The 19,587-nt window shown below is 47.1% G+C and overlaps 7 protein-coding genes across 7 annotated transcripts; 3 read left to right on the top strand and 4 right to left on the bottom strand.

Moving 5' to 3' along the window:
• Positions 1–3,194: 3,194 nt before the first annotated feature.
• On the bottom strand, positions 3,195–4,934 carry RhiXN_04477 (indoleamine 2,3-dioxygenase; the record flags this gene model as incomplete). Its single annotated transcript, XM_043324294.1, has 4 exons — positions 3,195–3,305; positions 3,373–3,669; positions 3,722–4,492; positions 4,557–4,934. 4 exons carry the CDS (start codon positions 4,932–4,934, stop codon positions 3,195–3,197), a joined length of 1,557 nt encoding a protein of 518 aa, XP_043176713.1.
• A 1,500-nt stretch (positions 4,935–6,434) lies between these two features.
• Positions 6,435–9,288, bottom strand: RhiXN_04476 (enoyl-CoA hydratase/isomerase family protein; the record flags this gene model as incomplete). The annotated part of the gene is made up of 14 exons (XM_043324293.1): positions 6,435–6,860; positions 6,921–7,326; positions 7,379–7,571; positions 7,621–7,688; positions 7,744–7,807; positions 7,858–7,939; positions 7,990–8,100; positions 8,157–8,197; positions 8,604–8,678; positions 8,730–8,774; positions 8,827–8,926; positions 8,979–9,025; positions 9,083–9,136; positions 9,198–9,288. The coding sequence occupies 14 exons, from the start codon at positions 9,286–9,288 to the stop codon at positions 6,435–6,437; spliced, it is 1,803 nt and encodes a 600-aa protein (XP_043176712.1).
• A 382-nt stretch (positions 9,289–9,670) lies between these two features.
• Positions 9,671–14,205, bottom strand: RhiXN_04475 (damaged DNA binding protein; the record flags this gene model as incomplete). The annotated part of the gene is made up of 19 exons (XM_043324292.1): positions 9,671–9,769; positions 9,821–9,913; positions 9,962–10,076; positions 10,127–10,520; positions 10,570–10,779; positions 10,836–10,923; positions 10,974–11,078; positions 11,128–11,557; positions 11,806–11,899; positions 12,175–12,420; positions 12,473–12,535; positions 12,584–12,704; positions 12,755–12,828; positions 12,892–13,097; positions 13,151–13,341; positions 13,398–13,494; positions 13,546–13,645; positions 13,694–13,977; positions 14,030–14,205. The coding sequence occupies 19 exons, from the start codon at positions 14,203–14,205 to the stop codon at positions 9,671–9,673; spliced, it is 3,186 nt and encodes a 1,061-aa protein (XP_043176711.1).
• Positions 14,206–14,430: 225 nt separating this feature from the next.
• Positions 14,431–15,355, top strand: RhiXN_04474 (adaptin ear-binding coat-associated protein; the record flags this gene model as incomplete). Its single annotated transcript, XM_043324291.1, has 7 exons — positions 14,431–14,473; positions 14,531–14,539; positions 14,593–14,617; positions 14,671–14,789; positions 14,845–14,850; positions 14,904–15,053; positions 15,105–15,355. 7 exons carry the CDS (start codon positions 14,431–14,433, stop codon positions 15,353–15,355), a joined length of 603 nt encoding a protein of 200 aa, XP_043176710.1.
• A 288-nt stretch (positions 15,356–15,643) lies between these two features.
• On the top strand, positions 15,644–16,158 carry RhiXN_04473 (cyclin-dependent kinase inhibitor; the record flags this gene model as incomplete). Its single annotated transcript, XM_043324290.1, has 4 exons — positions 15,644–15,681; positions 15,734–15,778; positions 15,843–15,994; positions 16,052–16,158. 4 exons carry the CDS (start codon positions 15,644–15,646, stop codon positions 16,156–16,158), a joined length of 342 nt encoding a protein of 113 aa, XP_043176709.1.
• A 187-nt stretch (positions 16,159–16,345) lies between these two features.
• Positions 16,346–18,842, bottom strand: RhiXN_04472 (Serine/threonine-protein kinase; the record flags this gene model as incomplete). The annotated part of the gene is made up of 24 exons (XM_043324289.1): positions 16,346–16,462; positions 16,512–16,668; positions 16,725–16,782; positions 16,830–16,859; positions 16,906–16,927; positions 16,979–16,984; positions 17,036–17,074; positions 17,129–17,178; positions 17,238–17,303; positions 17,367–17,397; positions 17,451–17,468; positions 17,522–17,547; positions 17,601–17,635; positions 17,682–17,710; positions 17,769–17,796; positions 17,849–17,881; positions 17,941–17,989; positions 18,067–18,166; positions 18,227–18,277; positions 18,332–18,377; positions 18,432–18,453; positions 18,505–18,569; positions 18,624–18,712; positions 18,762–18,842. The coding sequence occupies 24 exons, from the start codon at positions 18,840–18,842 to the stop codon at positions 16,346–16,348; spliced, it is 1,248 nt and encodes a 415-aa protein (XP_043176708.1).
• A 300-nt stretch (positions 18,843–19,142) lies between these two features.
• On the top strand, positions 19,143–19,521 carry RhiXN_04471 (uncharacterized protein; the record flags this gene model as incomplete). Its single annotated transcript, XM_043324288.1, has 3 exons — positions 19,143–19,178; positions 19,245–19,373; positions 19,423–19,521. The coding sequence occupies 3 exons, from the start codon at positions 19,143–19,145 to the stop codon at positions 19,519–19,521; spliced, it is 264 nt and encodes an 87-aa protein (XP_043176707.1).
• Between the last annotated feature and the right edge of the window lie 66 nt (positions 19,522–19,587).

Below are 19,587 nucleotides of genomic sequence, written 5' to 3'. Positions count from 1 at the left end.
CAAGGAGGGTTTTTTTTTATAGCCGCGTTGTCAAAAGCTACAAGTTTGATAGCCCAAAGCCTATCGTATCGTATACTTAATAACCAAACAGTCATCGAAGGCTCTAATTAAATTATTGGAATAGTGGCTCGTGCTTCACCTCAACACGAGGCCCAAAGAACTGACTAATACTCACGACCTTCGACGAGAGCACAGATCTAGAGTAAATTTGTTTTCGCAATCTGAACCTACAATTACAGACCTTGATTTTTTCGATAACGCATATCTACCGCGACTGTACATTACAAATGCAGATCAACAAACATACCCACCGCTCCATGTTCATCAGGTTCTCCCATTTGTCAAATGAAGATATTTAGTATATCCGCGTTACATGAGTGGGAGTAGATACAACTAGTTCATGCTTTCGGTTATTAATCATTCGGGGCAAAGCTGAGCGAATTGTATTTCACTCTTAACCTTACTACTGTTAAATGGCTGCACCAGCCGGTGTTCACATGGCTACGATGAAATCCAGATGAAGTGACATGAGGATATGATATTGCACAATAATAACTATGCGTGCCGCTTTGTTCACGCAACCAACGCCTTAAGATTTCGCCTCTGGCGTCGTCTCTATTTCTAAGTTCGTAGAACCTACCATAGAGCTGGTCTGACAGCCGGCAAGCACGCATATGCGAAGCTTTCACCTACTAAACTTAATCTCGATCGATCTTCACGACGATGTCTTGAGTGAAGCAATGTAGTACGATATGACAGTCTGCAGCAACAAGTATGTCATAAGCGAATCTCCAAGAGACTCCAGCGCGCCCGACGATCATCTATTAGAATCTCCCGAACAAGTTCAAGTTATTTAATTTAAGGGTTCAAGTTGTAATCATTTGAATTTCTATCAAGCTTGCCATTGCAATTGGGTTAGTTTGCTCGCGACAGTCATAGCTGGTGATATACTAAGTATGGTATTATCGAAGTAGGTGGAATCTAGTGTTCAGCCCACGACACCCAACCGAAATTCACTTATCGATGAAATGATGCGGATAAAACCGAGGGTAGCGATGGTGAGTCCATCAAACATTATGCATGTTTCTACGTGACAGCAGCGATGTCTCTGAAGCTGAAATGTTCTCGTCGATATTTATTCCATGGATTACTCCACCCTAACATCCCACGTCTGTCTTCAGGTACCTGGTTCTGAACGCCTTCGAGACGTCGATGTCGACAACCAACCCAGCCCTGGTAACCTGTCAGAGATCTCATAGCTTTTTGTCACCAGAACCACCTGTCAAACAGAGTTTCTCCTTGCCGAGCAATGGATTGGTGCATCGACATACACAAGATTCGTCGATTTTCTTTTCCGAGATGCCGTACTATCAGGTGGAACTGTCGATCACCCCGTTCGAATACGGTGCATGTGTACCTGTCCGTTTCACTCGGAGGGTGAGAATAGGGGACCTGTCATCCCTTGCAGCGACTTAGAATGTCGACCTAAAATCGTTCGACCCTGACACGCAAGACATCTCAGCGCGCTACCCCGCATTCACAATAAGCTCCTCTTTGTCCGAGGCAGGTATTGGTATGCTAAGTTGGGCCAAGAAACCAAATCAATTTGATCAATGTAATTCTTGTCATTTAACGTTCATGTAATGCCGATGGGGGCGGATATGTGTATTGCAACTGCGCAGGGATTGCGGCAGTTCAGGCTCATGAATAGCGTAGTCATACCATCGTTTCGTCCTCTTCCCCTAACCGTGTCTACATGTGAACTGGCAGTGCAATCTTATCGTCAACGTAATGCATAAACATACCAGTTCTACGATGGGACATGATAACGTCAGCGTTCCTTACTGATGACGCTCAAGATGTCTAATACGACCATGGAAAGAGCACGAACTTCATACACCAACAGCCGAATTGACAGGTTCAAAAATATATCCCTTTACAAACATTAACTAATGGAGTGATCCACGATTATACCCGAGCATGATCGTCAATGCCGCAAATGTTGAACTAAATTTAGCACTCACACGGACGGATCGTCCCGGAGTTTGACGAACAAGGCACGCCGCCGGAAGGGTATACGTACTTGGAACCGGTAAATCACGCGAACTCGGGAGCTGCACTCGTAAAATCTTGTATGCCGTGCTCCCACAAGGTCAGAGCCGGCGGATGGTTGCTTTGGCTTTGTTTACCTGCCGGAATAAGTCCCCGGGTGGAGCGAGAACTCAACTCAAACGAAAGTGAGATTGCCAAGAAAGTTCCCAATTGGCCAGCAATAAGGTGCTGAAAGTGAGATTCAGATCTTGTCCCTGTATCTTAGGGACCCAATAAATCAATTTCTCGACATCTCTTAAGACACCGACTCGGAATGTGTAGTCGGTCTTTTCTCCAGCCGTCTCATAACCACGCTAGAGCCCGGGTCAGCCTGAACTCGACCTGAACTCGAGTGCCGTCCAGCTTGCACGGATCGGTCATCCCGGTAATCAAAGCCGAGGTCACCATACCTGGTCTTAATTGGACAGAGGACATACCTGCGTGGCAGGCACATGGCACACCAGAACTCGATTCAAGATTTTTGAAACATTCAAACGCATGGTTATTGTATATATGCATGTAATAGTGTAGGCAGTAACAATTACGAGCCCACGAGACCTCCATACGATTCGTGAAACATCAATGCAATGTGATAGGAGGTAAAGTGCGGAAACATCCGAGTTCGTCTGAAGGTTAACGTCGACGCTGGGTCACAACCCCGATTGGTCTGGGATGAGTTCGTATTGTACTCAAACAATCTACCAGTACTCATTCCCCGATGACCAAACCCCTAAGAGGCACGACCCATAATCATGTTTAATGGTTGCGGTTGATAGGAGGATTTTCTAATTTGAACTGAGCTCATAATGTGCGTACCAATGCAATGAGCCCGCCTGGTGCCTAAGACACGCACATTGCCCATCGTGCACTAATATAGGGTTCCGGCAATATTGGACAGGCAATCGAGAGCAAAAGGCGAGAAGTCCGGCGATTAAAGCAATCCAGTGTAACAGTATCACCTGCATAGGCTCAGAGCACGTCCATCTCACACCTGAACGATCGCGGCAATCTGAGACTGAGATTGTACACTTGATGCATTGTCATAAGTTAGAATGCCGGGGAATCCCCACTCTACAAAAAGGCCCAAAGAGTCCATAAAAAGTCTACAAGGTAATAAACATCTCAAACCCCCATCGTCCCCCATCCACCACATCTCCTCGCCAGCAGGAGCCATATGCCCTCACTGCCTCGCCTCGTTTTTTGATACGAGCGCCCTGGTAGTAGCGTCGCGGCATGCTTTGAGTAGGTTGGATAATTCGTTGCCGCCTGTGCCCCGACCACCTTGCGCTCTATTACTGGAGGCGCTGATAGCTCTCCGTTTTCTCGCATCTTGTCGAACATGGCGGCTACTGGGCATCCCGCCTTGCGTGCAGCTTCCTGTGCGGCCTCTGACCGAGACATTGAAACGACGTACAAGCACGCAATGCGCATGTGGGCGTCGCGGAAGTTCTTCAATGCCATCACACAGGCGTCGTAGGACTCGTGAAGAGCGGGTGTGCGGACAACAAGTTCTCGTAGGGGATTGGCGCTTGAGCCTAGTGCATTCAAGAAATTTTGGTGCTGGCCAGGCATGTAACGCTGGAAATTGGGTAAGTGTTTTGTTGATTAGATTAAGATACTGGAGACTTACCTGCATGCGCTGCATGAATGTTCGGTCTGACTTCTTGTTCAGCTCCGATGGTGCTGGTAACCGAGGCTTCTCCAGCTTATGGTCGATATCGAGGAATACGTCAAGGGAGTGCATCATCGAGCTCTGACCGGCGGATGGGCCACTCAGTTCAAGTTCACTTGAATCACCGACACCCTCGAAAATCCAGCCGGGAGAAGACGGCCCACCCGCATCACTCCCCCTGAACCATGGTCGAATAGCAAAATAGAATGCGTGGGGGTCGCAGGTGCATCGCACGGAGGTAAGTATCGAAGTGAGGTCGTTGATAAGATCGCATAGTCGGCCAAGAGCATTGTTAATCTCTGCGATGGCCTGAGGAGAGTTCGTGCATTGCATGTTCTGGTACTTGGTAATCAGGTTCAAGGCCTCGATCCCTCGGATCTCGATACCCAAGCAGCATAGATAAAAGTTTTGCTCGTCGCGAGCTGCCTTTGTCGAAGCGGTGAACAGGGTCTGGGAACGGATGTTATCGGTGGAGAGAGGCTTGGATGAATCGATGAGCGCATAGTTCCATAGGACGGTGTCGGCAAAGGTCAAAACAGGGGCGATTCCGAGTACTCGCGAAACCTCAACAAGTGGGATCGCCAGGGACTTGGGAACAAGCATTGGTGCAGCTGGTTGTGCCGGTGGGGTTGAGTGAACATAGAAGTGAACGAGGAATGCTAGTACGTGGTGCGCGCGACGTAATAGTCGGACATCTTCTTTTAGGGGGGCGGTAGATAGGACGGGTGCCTAGTTAGGAAGTAAGGTTTGTCAAAAAAAGCCTAATGCGAACGGATCGAGATCTAAGACTTACTGATGCAATGTTTTCTCTCCATTTTCGGCTGGACTCGCGCTTCGACAAGGCCTCTTCGCTCATGTCTTCGCCGAGACTGAGAACACCATTGGGACGGTTGACCGCGTCGAGAGCATCCTCCCATAGATCGAAGGCGGCGGGCAATCTGGTGAGGGGGGGCTCCTTTGGTAGGAAACCGGACTCCATGTCTACATCGTAGTCTGCCGGGTTAAACTTTGGCTGGGTACGACTCGAAGAGGCTTCAGGAGTGGAACTAGATGAAGGCTGGGACCGGATATCCCCGAGGATGGTCGGTTGGAGCACGGAGGGAAGAACTTGTGCTACGGCCCGAGCAACGTAGCGGATAGTATGTACTGGTGAGATACTGGTGAGCGACATGTTGGTGTAGGAGATCTGGCCAAACAAGCTCAGAAGAGATTGAGAGTCGGGATGATGGGGAGAACAGCCTTGGTATCATGCTTCATATAAGCTCGGGAGCTGAGGGGTAGAGCATGTCAGGGCCCTAACTGGTCCTCTACCAAAATGCGTCGAGTGGATCGGAAATGCCAATAGTCTGAGACTTGAGAATATGCCGTCCCGGTGCTGGCTAGAGCGTGTGGCCAGCTGAAGCCCTCGCGATCAGAACCATGTAGATACTGGACCCTTGTCCAGTATCACTGCCACGTGATGATTTAGCCAATCCGATCTCCGAAGCTATACCGCTTTTCCCTCCGCTTCTCTCCCCGCTCTTTTGGGACACTTGCTTATACTCCTGGTTTCTACGCGCTAAACGTTTGTCTATCGATTAGCAATGAGCCATATATACTCGCCTAATCGGTATTACGACTATCATCGCACTTGAACGCGCTCACGGTGAGAGCTTTCACACATATATACCGTCGCCCGAGACCATTCGTCAACTGATACCAATCAGCTGTCCGGCATCTACTTGATTGTTCACATCACCATGCATGCTTTTCAGCGGCATCTATCCGGCATATCCGGTTACTGTGTTGTGGGGGTAACTATACACTTACCATTCGTAGCACCGCCGACCTCCCAATTTGAATCTGCAGAATATTCATGGGCGCATCGGGTCGATCAATTTTATTTGCTCAAAGTTGAGCAGCTGATACTGTTTTTTGACTCTTTGACTTTACCCGTCTGAGTGGTAGAATAAAAAAAGCATGTGGTCATCCCCACCTTGCTACGGTATTAACATCGGTGCCTCCGATGTAATGCCTTCTTGTTGTGGGGTAGCGCTTGAGCTCTTCGTTCCTGAGACTACTTCCGACTTCTCACTCGTGCGTATAGCCCAATATAGCACCGACCAAGAGCTGGGCGTCGTTGGCCATCTGAAACATTCCACATGTTCTCGCGCGCTTGTAGCCATAGAACGTTGGCGGATGTTCTTGTCCGCTGGTGTGAACAAACCAATTCGAACTCACCAACATCTCCACCAGTCAATTGGATCATAGTTGCCCTCCTTATGGTATTTGACATTGTACATTATGGTTGTCCCGAAAGAGTAGCCGGCATCCCGGCGCTTTATTCTGCAAGATAAACAGTCAAAGGGAGGAAAGCAGCGCTTATCCGTTACTCTCGGCTCCGCTTCTCAAAAAGTAGTGTGTGCTTTCAAGGAGCAGCCTAGCTTCCCCGGAGAAGCGGATTCCGGTAACGCGCGTTCGGTCATGACTCCGGTGAAATGGCTGTGGCTCCGGTGTGGGGAAGGTCAATCTGTTAGTAGGCCGTAGCCGGCGAGCATGGTTTAGAAGGAAACGATATCATTGTTCATATTGCCCCCAAGGGTTTACTAGATACAACCGCACGGTCACCGATAGTACATCGTATCCTATGGCCTCCACGTTAGATAGCCGTCTTCAAGTTTGCATTTACGGTCTATTCATTACCCCCAGCATCGGTCAATAGACGCTCGTAACCGGACTTGGAGGCGACCAACTCACCAATAATGTCTTGTATCTTTTGTTTTAATCCGGCCTTTTGTCCGCACCGCCTCTCAAACGATGAAATAAGCTCTGTTGGTGTGAGCGCGAAACTTCCAGAACCAGGAAGAGATCCTTTGACTGCGGCCTCTACAGTTGCCTCGTTGGGGAGCGCATAGCGAGTCAGTTTGTCCCCTGGCGTCACCGTCCGGTCTAAGTCCAGTCTGGGCGCCCGTTGCACATATGGCGATTGGTCAAAGAACTGGTTGGTAATATCCTCTGGGGTCTTTTCAAGAGTGTCTGGAGACCAAGCGGCTCTAGTCTTCTGTTTATTGACTAGTAGATGCGTGACCCCAGTAATGAAATCAGGAGACGCGCCGGTCTATAAGCATGATGAGTCAAGATATTAATTAACAAGCAACAGATCAACAAATGCGCTCACACAGAAGGCAGTGGCAACCCCCATCTCCATTTGCAACGCATCGGCCAGCTCCTTGTGCTTTCCTCGACGCACAGCTTGTAGGGCCACTCTCAGGCTAGTGGGGCTTCGCGCCAGCATTGCATCTAGTGTTTCCTGAGCCCATTGTGCCTGGGACCCAGCAGAAGACACAACATCTTGAAGGTCTTTGATGATGGACTCCACACGGTCGTAAGAGAAGCATGCGTCTAATACCTTGCGGCGCTCGCCTCTAAAAGCTCCAGATGGATCTTCAGGTGAGATATCGGCGGAGTGTTCTTCAATCGTTCGGTTGATGGCCTCCGGGGAAGTGTCGGCGAGTGAGGAGAGGGCGGCAAGAAGAGTCGGGAGGCGCCTCTGTGGCACAAAGTGTGTTGCTAGCCCGAATTCACTGATATAATTGTGAGTACCACTCTATTGAATCGAGCAACGTGTTGACTCACTAAATTGTCCGACCGCTGATAGCGTTCGATGTGAGAGCCAGATACGTCCCAAGCTCGCCATCCAATCGAGGCAGGAAATAAGTGGCCCCAACATCTGGGGAATAACCGATCTTTGCTTCTGGCATCGCGAAACTCGAGGCCTCGGTCGCTATCCGAAAGGGTGCACCGATCGATAACCCGACTCCGCCTCCCACTGGTCGCAAGTGAGTCTGGAGCATTCAGGGCGTGAGTGAGAGTCTCACTTGTATAGCCGTCCATCACAGACACATAGGGCTTCGTTAGGGTAGCGAGCGCGAAATCTAACTCGAATCTTTTCGCAGGTGAGGTTTTCTTATTGAAGAGATATTGCTGATAACGAAGCTTACTCTTTCTTGAAGAACCTGATTGCTTCGGGTTGTTTTTCGGGTGTCGCCGCATTCATTATTATATCTATAGGCAACGGCATCAGACAGGGTAAATTAAACAATCATTATGCGCACCCTTTACGTCCCCACCCGCGCAGAAAGCCCTGTTATTGCCCCGACCAATGATAAGGTTGCAGAGTTTATTCGCATTCCATTCCTGGCCAGGGCAAGATTAAATGGGCGATTATAGTATAAATAAATACCCACTTTAATTTGAGCCCCTAGCATGTCTATCATATTCTCATTTAATGTGTTTAGTGCCGCAGGACGATTCAGAATATAGGTCCGCGTGTTGCCTTCACTCTTGAATAAGACCGGCTGTCCGTCAAGAGTTAGGCTTTTGCAAATATTTCATAGTCAAAATTAACACGAACAGCTTCATCTACGGGAGCCGTCCCAGAGAGGTGCCTTGCTACTGTTTGAAGACGGTTAGAGCTCATGGAAACAGCAGTTCGACGCGCGTTTAATGCCAAAGGTCGAAGCATCATCGGGGCTTGCTGTACAAAAGCAAACCAGGCGAGGGACAAGATTCTTGTCTCGGATCTTCACCGCCACACGTGATATCGTAGCGTAACACCCATGACATTACACGTGTCTGTTTCACATAGCCCTCTGGCCTCCTTATTGTAAAAGTCTATTCTTTCCTACTCCGTACTTGAGAGCTTTTTTGAGAACAAAAAATACTATCACCCAGTTTATCCAAGCATTCAAAAATCGATCCACTATCATTAATCTGTGCTAGTTTATTAATACAGGCTACAACCGTTTCAGATAACACTACTTCGAATCTTTCTGCGCCCAGGCAGGGGGCTCATCCTTACCAGCCTCCTCAAGTTTCTCTCCTTCCTCCAAAGATTTGTGCACAGAGGTAGTCGCGTGTTCGGCAGGCGCATATACTAGCGTAGTTTAAGTATTGAATGTATGCCAGAAGTTTGATCATAGCTTACCAGTGTATAGTACCAGAGGAGTCTTAGCGGTGTTAATAAAGTTATCTAGATAAACGTACGTTTGTGTTTGTACTTGTGAGAACAAAATGATGCCTACGCTTGGTGCCAGCTGGCACAATAACCAAGTCGCCCTCCTTGACCGTTTTTTCTTCGCCTGCAACAATCGCTTTGGCGGTCCCGCTTGTAAACATCAGATGCTAGTGGCCACATCAGTATTCTTCAGGCCAAGCCTTTGGGCTAAATCTCTACCTGGTCGACGGTATGAACTTCTTCCCCGATTTCTCCATCCACTGGAACTGTTGCGGGGTGATAGGTTAGAGTATATACTACCACAAGGCTAACACAACACTTACTAGTCATGATGACCAGCTGGCTATGTTCACCAGTCCAGAGCACACGCCTGAAGTCTAGTAAAGTACGTGACGAGTTGACCAAATTCCACAAATTCGGGAGGAAGACTTGGCATACCATGGGACTCGGATGCTTGTGATTCAATCTTAGGAAAGTGCGCCATTTTCTTCGGTGGTGGAGACGTCTGAGTCCCTGTCCTTGAAGCCATGCCTGCAGTTCTAATGAGAGAAAAGGTGCTACGGGTCGGAGGTTTGGCAAGAGAAAGTCTAGAAACAAGTGTGGTCCGGGTGAAAATGCGTGTTGAGCTCTGCATGAAAATTGAACGCATTGCGTTCAAGACCATCCTTTTTATATCACGCGCAGTCGATCTTTCATTTAATCCTGGGCGACTCGGTTGTAATATAATGTGATGTCACAGGTGCGGGATGACGTTGGGCGTACCGCGATCGCGATCTTCCGGGTTCGATTGGGCCTCGTTCGTAATCGGAGGGGAAAGGCAATCGACATCGGGCAGATATGTGTGGTGGATGGGCCACAAACAATATATTTAGAGTAGATATATGCGTATTCGATATAGAGATTAAAAAAAATTAGTCATAGCCTTTAATGGCTTCTAGCAATGCACGGCTTTCTTGGGCATAGTCGATCTTGTGAGCACGGTTGACACCGTACCGGACTCGCGATTGGTCCTGCAAGAAAAAAGGTTAAAATGAAGATCTGATATAAACAAACTGGCATACTTGGTATGTACTCTGTTGAGCCCTGCATTGGAACATCCAGGTTTGACTGGTTGCTTTCTCGATCGCTGTAGTATACGAAGCTTCGTTCTCTTCCTGTAAAAGGCGTCAGTCAAATCCGGAGGGCGATAGAAATATTTTTACTTTGAGCTCATGAAGTTCGGACGCGGTCATGCCCAAGATAAGTTCTCCGGGGTCGTTGAAGACCTGTAGCCACGCAGTCTGGGTGTAGTCTGCAACCGAAAGGCTCATGATGTATCTGGAAGAACATCAGCAAGTACTTCGTAATATTGAGCGAGCATGGCCTACCGGTAATTAGGCTTGGGGAATGTCTTCTCGCATTTTTCGCAGCGCCATCCATCATGAACCTCAGTGACTTTCTTACTGCAATTATCCGAGCCACACGCCGGATACATGATATTGTCGCTTTTGATATGGATGATGGTTGCGCGAGTAGTGAAGAAGTCAGTTTTGCCTTCTTCACCCATTCCAAGATTCTCTTCTTTGACCGCTTGGAGAGTCTTCATCTCGCGCCGGTTGATTGTTCCAACACCCCCGCCGCCAGCTCCCATACCACCTGTGGATTGCGACTTAAAAGTTTGAGAATGCCCCTCGGACGAATACCACCCTTGTAAGGCGTGCGCTTCGGGAAAGTCGGGGTGGAAGGTCATGGTGCTAGAACTGACCAGTGAGAGTGTGCGGCCTGTTGCAAGATCAGCACACGTAATAGATCATATAGTCATGACACATACCGCCAAAATCGCCTACTTTAACTCCCTTGAATGCAATGACTGGGTTATTCTCTGCCTGGAACGTCTCCGCTTGCTTCCCCCAGATAGTCATTCGCACGCTACTGCCTGACTTGTCTACAACAGTGACATCGCGTTTCGATACTGTTTTTCCTGTTGACTTAACGTTGATAGTTTCGATAGGCTTGACCTCAGTCACAACGCCAAGGACATCTACGTACCGGCGTAAATGAGGATGTGGTAAATCAGTGAAAGGGAAAGCAACATACCAACCATAGCATCTTTTTCGACGCCATCCAATTGTGAAAGCTCCGTAAAGTTAAATTGAACTTTAGGAACAGCACTTTCGTCCTCACACTAGAAACCTAGTTATAGATGATAGGGAGGTTATGATGATGGGTACTAACGGGGATAGCTTCGGTTTGCCTTTCAAGAGCAATCTCGTAGTCGTTTGAAAGATTGGAGAACTGTTTTTTGGCCAACTGAACGCGTGCTTTGGAGAACCAATAGACCTGGTTCTGGGTAAGATACACATAAGAACGCTCTTTTCGAGTTACTAACCTTTCCTTCCTCGAGTTTCGAGTACAAGTTATCCACAACCTCGTTGAATCCTGTTGCACGAATCTCCCCAGTCTCATCCATCAAATTGACACTGAAAAGTTTCCCTTCTCCGCGCTGATTGGACCAAGTACGGATATCTGATTTCTGGGTGACGCGTGCTCGAATTGTCCATTTGTTTGAATATGGGCTCAAGGCTTCGATGGGATGAAGGGGAGCAAAGCCGGCGGGTAGCGTGTTCGTGGCAGGACCAGAGGTAGGCCCCGACGGCACGGCCTTGGGAGGTGCAGGTGCAGGTGCAGCCGGTGCCGGATCTACATCCATTGCCGAAGGTCCGGCGCCAGCTTGGTTCTCGGCCTTGTCGAAGTTGACAGGGTTGCCGATTTTCTCAGAATAATCATCCACCTTCTCTATTCCGAGTGTGATAATTAGTCTGGACAATTGTTAGAGACTCGATTCAAGACACGGAAATAATACTCCACAGCCACCTTTTATTTTGTACCAGATTCATTGCACATCTAGTGAGCCTGATGATGCACTTGGGAGTAAAGTCCTGTGACGTGAAGTAGTCGTTGAGTTTAGTGGCTAACATTGATTGACAGTGGTATTCCCCATCGGAATAGACCAGTCTTTGGTAATATAAGGCTTTGTATTTTCCGCGTGTGTGGTATTAGTACTCACCTGTAGCGGTCACTGCTGCCACCCGAGCTAACCTTCTTGATCGAAAGTAGCTGGAGGACTGGTTGAAAATCGCCTATCGCATCCGGAGTAAACTCTGTGGTCATGAGTCGAGTCAGAGCGCCACTAGTGAGTTGCGGAGCCATCTTTTATAATAAAGTTGGCGAGTATGTGCAGATAACTGGGATGGTCTCTTCACCTGTTGTGGTGGCGTGCTCCCCACGGCGAGACGCGTCGCGATCACTCCAAGTCACGTGTCATAGTTTTAGTATGGGGCACGATCGCTTGTTCCGCCATCAGGGATGTCTATCAATATTATATCACTCTATATTATATCTCGAGTCCAATGAGAGAACCTCCTCCACCCCTGACCAGTCAGATCATGTAGCGGATCAGTATCAAAGGGACGCAGAGGAATTGTCGCGCCGGACTCTGAACTAGAAAGAATCCATAGTGCTTTAGGGTCAACTGACGATGAGAGCTTCATCGCCTTTTTCAATTTCATCCCAAATGCTTTGATGCTCATCGTTGGTAACACTCTTAAAATCGTGCTCGTATCCGAGATGGAGACGGGCTGCTGTTTTGTGATATTGCCTTGGATCTTAACTACTTTGATACCTATTAAAACCCTCAGTCAAACTATGACGGTTTCGTTACTGGTTAAACCCACTAATCATATGACTTCCCAAATTATCAACAATTGGTTTCGGTTTCTCAGTCGATGCGTTGTACTCTAAAACAAGAGTCAGTATAACACAAGGATATCCGTATTGCAACTGACTGGTTGCCAATTCTTTCCAACGAGGGTGTAAGGCTTCTGTGTCCGCCTCAGACGATTGCTCATTCCTCCCTATCCAAGATAGGTAGAAGAGTTCTGCATCAGTCCGCTCTCTTTCGGTAATCTGTTATTCTATGGGTTGACATAATGCTGTCACCAGTCTGCCACACCCACCTCTGTTCCGTTCAGCTTTACCAAGGCCGGTAGCCTTGCAACAACAAAATTGCGAGTAGCTCCCGGAGGAACACCTGTGTATTTCCCCATTAAGCGCTTTTTTTTTACCGACGTCTTCGACAACGCATATAGCTCACCAGAGGCTAGTGGTTCCAAGGAGATACCCAGCTCACGTAGTTCAGGCAACCAAGTTACTAGAGCATCCACATCCCTCCACCTAGAGATCGGATTATCAGAGATAGTAAGATAATAGATCGCAAGTGTAGGCCCTCCAGCTACCGATGTGACAGTGCGACGAGGAATAGTAGCAATGATGTTGGAGGGTATCATGAGGTTGTGCAATCTTGATTAGGTTCATGTTAGTGTTTTGTAGAGTGATATACTTTCAATGCTGACTGGGGTACCATACTACATGCCGCCATGATTGAAACCCAGTCGCTCAAGCGGTTGAAATCCAGATTCAACGTGTTTAAACATGGAAGACCTTCCGAAGTATTGATTCTTGATGATGGCTCAAGGTTTTCTAATTGGTTGTATCCAAGTTGAAGGTCTTCAAGTTCAGGGAGATATACGAGGACCTCACAAGCCTGTACGCAAAGGTGGTTAGTAGATCAGTGGAGATTATCTATATGATTTTCCGTACCTGTGCCCAAGTAATCATTGTTGAATTCAGACGTAGATGGGTGAGCTTGGGGAAATTGGCGGTGTTTAAAGCAGTAGTATACCGAATTCGGTTGTTGCTGTAATTAATTAGTGATGTTCGCGATACTAATAATAAAAAAGTTACGTACTTCAACTCTAGGGTTGAGAGATTTGGTATGCATCGAATGATGTCCGCAACAGCGTCCCAATTTCCCAACAGAGTCCTCGAGAGATCAAGGCTTTGAACGGCTGTGCGAACGTGTTTAGGTTTCCTCATAAAAAAGCTGGCATACTTACATTGACATAGCCTTGTAACAGCCTGGGGGTCTCCTACATTTGAGACATCGTATTTGTTGAGGCTGATACTTCGAAGGCGTTCAATCTGAGAGAATTTGGCTCGAACCTTGTTCAGACGTGGTCCTTCAACAAGAATTGCACCGTTGCTTGATCCAAGCACGACGGACTCCACACCATCGGATTGAAATGTATCAATGTACTTTGATGTTAGCGCAGAATCAAAGCTGATACCGACGGTTAACCCAGGAGTATTTGGCCTCACAAATGAACCAGAATTAGGTATGCTATGGCAGGTTGTCAAAGGCACATATGGGAGCCAATGACAATCATGCCTACCAACATGTGAAGTATTGAACGCCATTTCGGTCTCCGCTGTGCTTCCCTCTCTTGGATCCTTCATCCCACTCTACTCCAAGCCAGGTCCCAGTTGTTCCAGCAACATCTCCGATGAATAAAACAGTGCCGTAGTCCTCGCCAATGCGTATCCTCTGACCGATACTTAGATCATCCATTCGTAGTTATCGATTTGAGGTCTCAAGGGTGGGTCTCAACTGAGTTCCAGACAGAACACGCGAGTTCCTACTAACTTAACAACGCGTATAGCACTGGTAGTGGTAAAGTTCGTTTCAAGGCTCGATCAGGTAGATGATGTAAGCTGAGGATGTCGACCAGTACGCGTGATAGAGAGCCACGCTACTGAACAACCTCCATAATCTTTCCCCACCCAAATCCACAAAATGGAGGACGATGATATTGAATCTATCTTGTTTATATGTAGAGGTTCGTACTGATGTTTAAATAGCTATGTAGATTGAATTGATTTATGTAATTACGCAGAGGCGATGGGTACGTTGGTTTCAGCTACGTTATGGTCCAAGCTTCTTAATAAAAACTTTTAGTTTTTAAGATTCCACCGAGACAGAGGTAAAAGAACGCACACACAATGCTGGTTTATCTTCATTGACGTTTCGCAATAGCAACGCGGGGTACAGAGCCGCGGAATGGGGTGACTTGGGTTCTCCCCTATGGAAGGGGCGAATGAGAATCATTGAGCGTAATTCTGGATGTTCAATCCGCCTCGAGGATTCACAAACTGGTTCGTAAATACTCAACCAAGATATCATGCCCATCTAACCACCGACTATGGCTAGGCGAAGGTACCACGTAACTCATGGTGGACTGTATATCACTGACATAATTTTACTCGCAGTGTTTGCTCAGGCCCCCTACGACGTAACAGGGATGTCTGTAGAGGCAGTTCTAGATTCCTCACGCTATTTTGTTCTCCGCGCCGAGGATCAAGGCAGGAAAGCGTACATCGGCATTGGTTTCGCGGAAAGGGCCGAAAGTTTCGATTTCAGTGAGTGCAGAATTTTTTGAATGTTATCGGACACAACTGAAGCTGCATTAGACGTAGCACTTCAGGACTACACTAAACGCCAGAAGGCATTGTTGAACCCTGAAACGAACGAAAGCGAAACTGCATCTCCCCACATCCCTACCGGGCCGAAGAAAGATTACTCCCTCAAGGAGGGACAAACCTTCTCAATTAATATTCCTGGAGGACGAGGCAGCGCTTCCAAAACACAGTCAACTTCAGATTCTCTTGGTGGTGCCATGCCTCTCCTTCCTCCGCCCCCCAAAGGGCCCAGCCGTAGATAATGAATGCATTGTGTTACGACACCATGTGATTTTCCTTGTGTCAATGAGTTGGCCTTTTGTTTTCTTTGCGTTTGCCCTGGTTGTTCGGGCCTAAGTACAGTAGTTGGTAGCGCTTGCATAGACCGCCAGGTAGTCCATCGAGCCAATTGCAAACAAGGACCCTGGGAAGAGGCGCCGACTCACAAGCCTCAATTGGTTTATCCTTGACGTTTCCACCTCCCGCCACTTCATCTGCCACCACCGTAGCGCGTGTATCTATTTGTTTATTCTTTGATTGCATTCAATTCAATGGCGCAAAATCAAAAGTGGGAAGAATACGTCGATAGGTATTATTTTAGTTAAACACCGTTCGCCAATCCTTAACGAACCCCGTTACAGAATCCATTACTCTGATCGGTACTCTGACGACAGCTATGAATATCGGTATGCATGTGTTTTCCTTCTTTTTTGGTGATCGACCCGCTCATCGCTGAGTTTCACGCTACAGACACGTTATCTTACCAAAGCCGCTCTTGAAGCTAATTCCTAAAAGTTACTTTGAACCTGACGATAGTGGCGTATTGCGCATTTTGAGCGAGACAGAATGGCGAGGAATCGGAATCACACAGAGTCTTGGTTGGGAACATTATGAAGTGCACGGTTAGTGTAGGCACGAGGCGCGCGTATTGGATACTAATGTCTGAACTTTCACCACAGCCCCCGAACCTCACGTTTTACTCTTCCGCAGGGCAAAAGCCCCGGCTGCGCAGCCAGCCAAGGCACCAACAGCGGCGAGCAAACCTGCTGCCAAAGCCCGTAAATAGAACAAGTTGGACCTGCTTGATTCGGTTTTTATTAGGTTCTGTCATCGTACGTTTGTCCTCTGGTGGCCTCAGTTCTTCTCGCGTTCCCATTCTGTTGTATCCCGTAGTCATTTGCGCCATGCCAATGTGAAACAAACTCTTTATTTTCCGCCCAGCGTTGGATGATATACATATGAAAAAGCAAAATTTAACTTATGATACCTTGTGCACTATTCCCCACGAAACCAGGGATGCTGAAGTGCATCTTTTGCCGAAATGCGATCCTGTGGTCGCGGCTGCACACACCGGCGCAGTAAATCGATACCTGTGTAGCATGTCAGTAAAGTATTCTCCGCCCCTCATGAAATACTTACAGTCTCTGATACACCCGCAACCTCAAGTATAGCCAGCGCCTCGTAATCGAGCACCCATTTCCCAGTCATACAAAAAAGGAAAATCACGCCCAGTGAATAGATATCGACCATCTGCCCATATCCAGCTGCTCCTTGAAGAATTTCAGGCGCAACGTAGCTTATCACCAACGCTCCGGTTAGAACACACATTGGGCTCATTGAATGTTGACTGACTTTTGCGTTCCACAAAATGTTTTCAAGAATGTCCGACCATCGACGGCTTTGGCGAGCCCTAGAACTAAGTGAGTTTAGCTGATTTCAACAATCGAAGTTACTCACCAAAATCAGCAATCTTTACAAAAAATGGATCTGCGATATTATTAGATTATGTTTCCTAACGAATAAAAGTGCATACCCAAAGATGTAATCAAGATGTTCTAAGGTGACCAAAATAAGTAGCAACCTAGGATGACCAGCCGTACACATACCTCTGGCTAAAGCATTTCAGTCAGTGGAGATCTACAACCATCAGACCGGAAACTGACCTTTAGATCTCGATGAGTGACTTGCATGGAATGAGTGAACTGTTAATTCATAATGTCATTGTAAAACCGAATTCAACTCCACGATTTCCTTACGGCTACAGCCTGGTAGACTTGCCACGCAATATGTCTTGTAAGGGATTCACCTAATTCCGGAGAAATAAATTGATTGAGCATCGAGCGCACAGTAAAGTTGGATACTGACTGAGTGGGCCGTGTGTTTTCAGATATTCCTGAAGATCTCCGTATTCGGCTAATTCCATAACTAGAACTGGGGCCAGTATTATTATCCATGTCGCGATCGTCATGTCAGAGCCACTAATAATGAACTCACGTAGTCTCCCAGGCTCCTCATGGTGGGCATACTGTTCATTGATCAATCAAATTTCTGTAGAATAAACCAAGCAAAGATCCATACCAGTCTAATGATGTTCTCCTTTAACAATATTGAGCCAACATATACAGTAAAAAGACGTTATGACCACGCACATGTACGAGGTTGCCATGAATGTTTACTTCGCAGAACGTCAGTATCAGCGTCCAAGGTCAATCTGAAGCAACGCCGTACCTTCACGTTCGAGGGCTCGGGGATCGTGAAGATTACTATATTCTTGTAGAAGTAGTAGCGAGTAAGGCACAAATCACTCACTGTCCTGTAATTATGACTTTTAAAGCGGCCTAGTAGGAAGTAGTAATCTTATTAACTCGTTGCCTATGCTCGGTACAGTAGACCTACCCAATCAGATGTTTGTTTGTCCAGCACTCTTCGAGCACCTGTTGTTAAACGATCTGTGGCTAAGTGAGGACACAACTTACTTATACACGACACCGAATGTACCAGAGGATAACCTGTCGTTGTGGAAATACAAGTCACGCATATTATCGGTTCCTTTATACTGAACACTCACATACTCTGAACTGCATACTGGCAGAGTAACGGATGATCTGTTGGACGCCCTACTTTGCAAAATATATAACCTAACATTCAAGTCGAGTGAACCAAGCATCACGACCTCGGTTATTGACAAACTCACTATGGTTTTCTGCAGGGTCGTGCTGAGATGGCTTTCCGAAGCATATCTCTTCCCCGACGTGTAGTATTTGGTTACCTTCTCCTACCCGTCGACCATTAATCTGTGGGATAAATAAACATATCCTTAGTTGAGTATATAACAACGCTGTTTATCAGCTTACAAAGGTTCCAGACTGACTCAGGTCCTCCACCCAAATAATTGGATCAGGATTCTGGTTGATTGAATGCATTAGAAGACAAAACGTGAGCGATGACATTTGGCCTACGGAAATGCCAAGAATCAAGTCGTCTTTCGGAGGGTGCTCTTGGTATCTATGTACATACAGTAGTCAGTAAGATCCATACCGTACTATATTTGCCACCCACTTGAGAATACAATGTTGCCCGCCTTCAAATTTAAATGGTTATGTGCTATTCGCCTTACATATAGTATGCTCACTGATGCGTTTCCAGTCTTGCGGCATGATGATGTCGTTCACCCGGGGCTTACGTCCAACATTGTACCTGGTACAAATGGTGGAATTAGATTATGTGTCACTTATAACTGAGCGTACCTACGTAGTAACTCCTTTTGGTAAATCAATATCAGGGTACATAGGATTTCTGCTCATCAACCGAGCGTTGAGGTGCTCGGTATCCTCGATTTCCTAAAAGGGGTCAGACATGGCAGCAATCATGAAATAGTAAAGTACGGACATAGGAAGACTTCTGAGTCCCTGCTTGTGTCTCAGTTTGCGTTTCTGCCGTCTTTTGTGTGTTTTGTTGTGTCTCAGCCATCTCGAAATGAAGAAGGCGAAAAGAAAACGGTGATCCCACTTTATAACCTGACGCTTTTTTCGTAGATGACGTACTTTTTACTACAGGCTCATTGGTACATCAGCAGTCGAGTCAGTGTGAAGCGCGGCCAAGGCTGTGGATCTAACTTGGTTTAGGCAGTGCGGTACACGCGTTGGTGCGGGAATCAATATTGTAACTTAATTATAAATTACATCCAGGTCAAAGTCACGTGACCTGGGTGCGCTCGTCCTAGCTCAAGCCCCTGCCCCTTTGCTCGACACTCTATCGCGACAGTCAGATATGGCAAATCGACCAGAGGCAGAAGTTATAATTAATGTGTGTCTCCAAACATTATATGAATCCGAACCCATTCTGACTTTGACTCGAAAATTTCACTACCAGTTCCAAGATGGCTACTCCTATTCCAGAGGTCGAATGGATGCAGCATTAGCAAGTGGGGTTCTAGATAAGGCTACTGAAAAAAAGGCAATCGAGTATGCCGGATTGAACAAAGCTGATATCAAGCTTTTGGTAAGTTGGTGCCGATCATTGGTGTGCCTGGTACTTGATAGGAAAACAGCAAACCGAGATGGAGGTCACGGAAGCTCAGGCAAAGAAGGCCCTGTCCGAAAATAATGGTGATATTGTAAAAACGCTCCTCTCACTTGTGTCGGCTTAACCCGAAGAGCAACGATTTGGTCGCGTCAATATATTTGATTATGATCATTTTACAGGAGTGGTGATA

This window comes from Rhizoctonia solani, chromosome 1, assembly GCF_016906535.1.
Source record: "Rhizoctonia solani chromosome 1, complete sequence".
In the NCBI taxonomy this organism is placed as follows: Eukaryota; Fungi; Basidiomycota; class Agaricomycetes; order Cantharellales; family Ceratobasidiaceae; genus Rhizoctonia; species Rhizoctonia solani.
The sequence above is the reverse complement of the archived record's forward strand: the minus strand, read 5'-3'. Positions and strand labels throughout refer to the sequence as shown.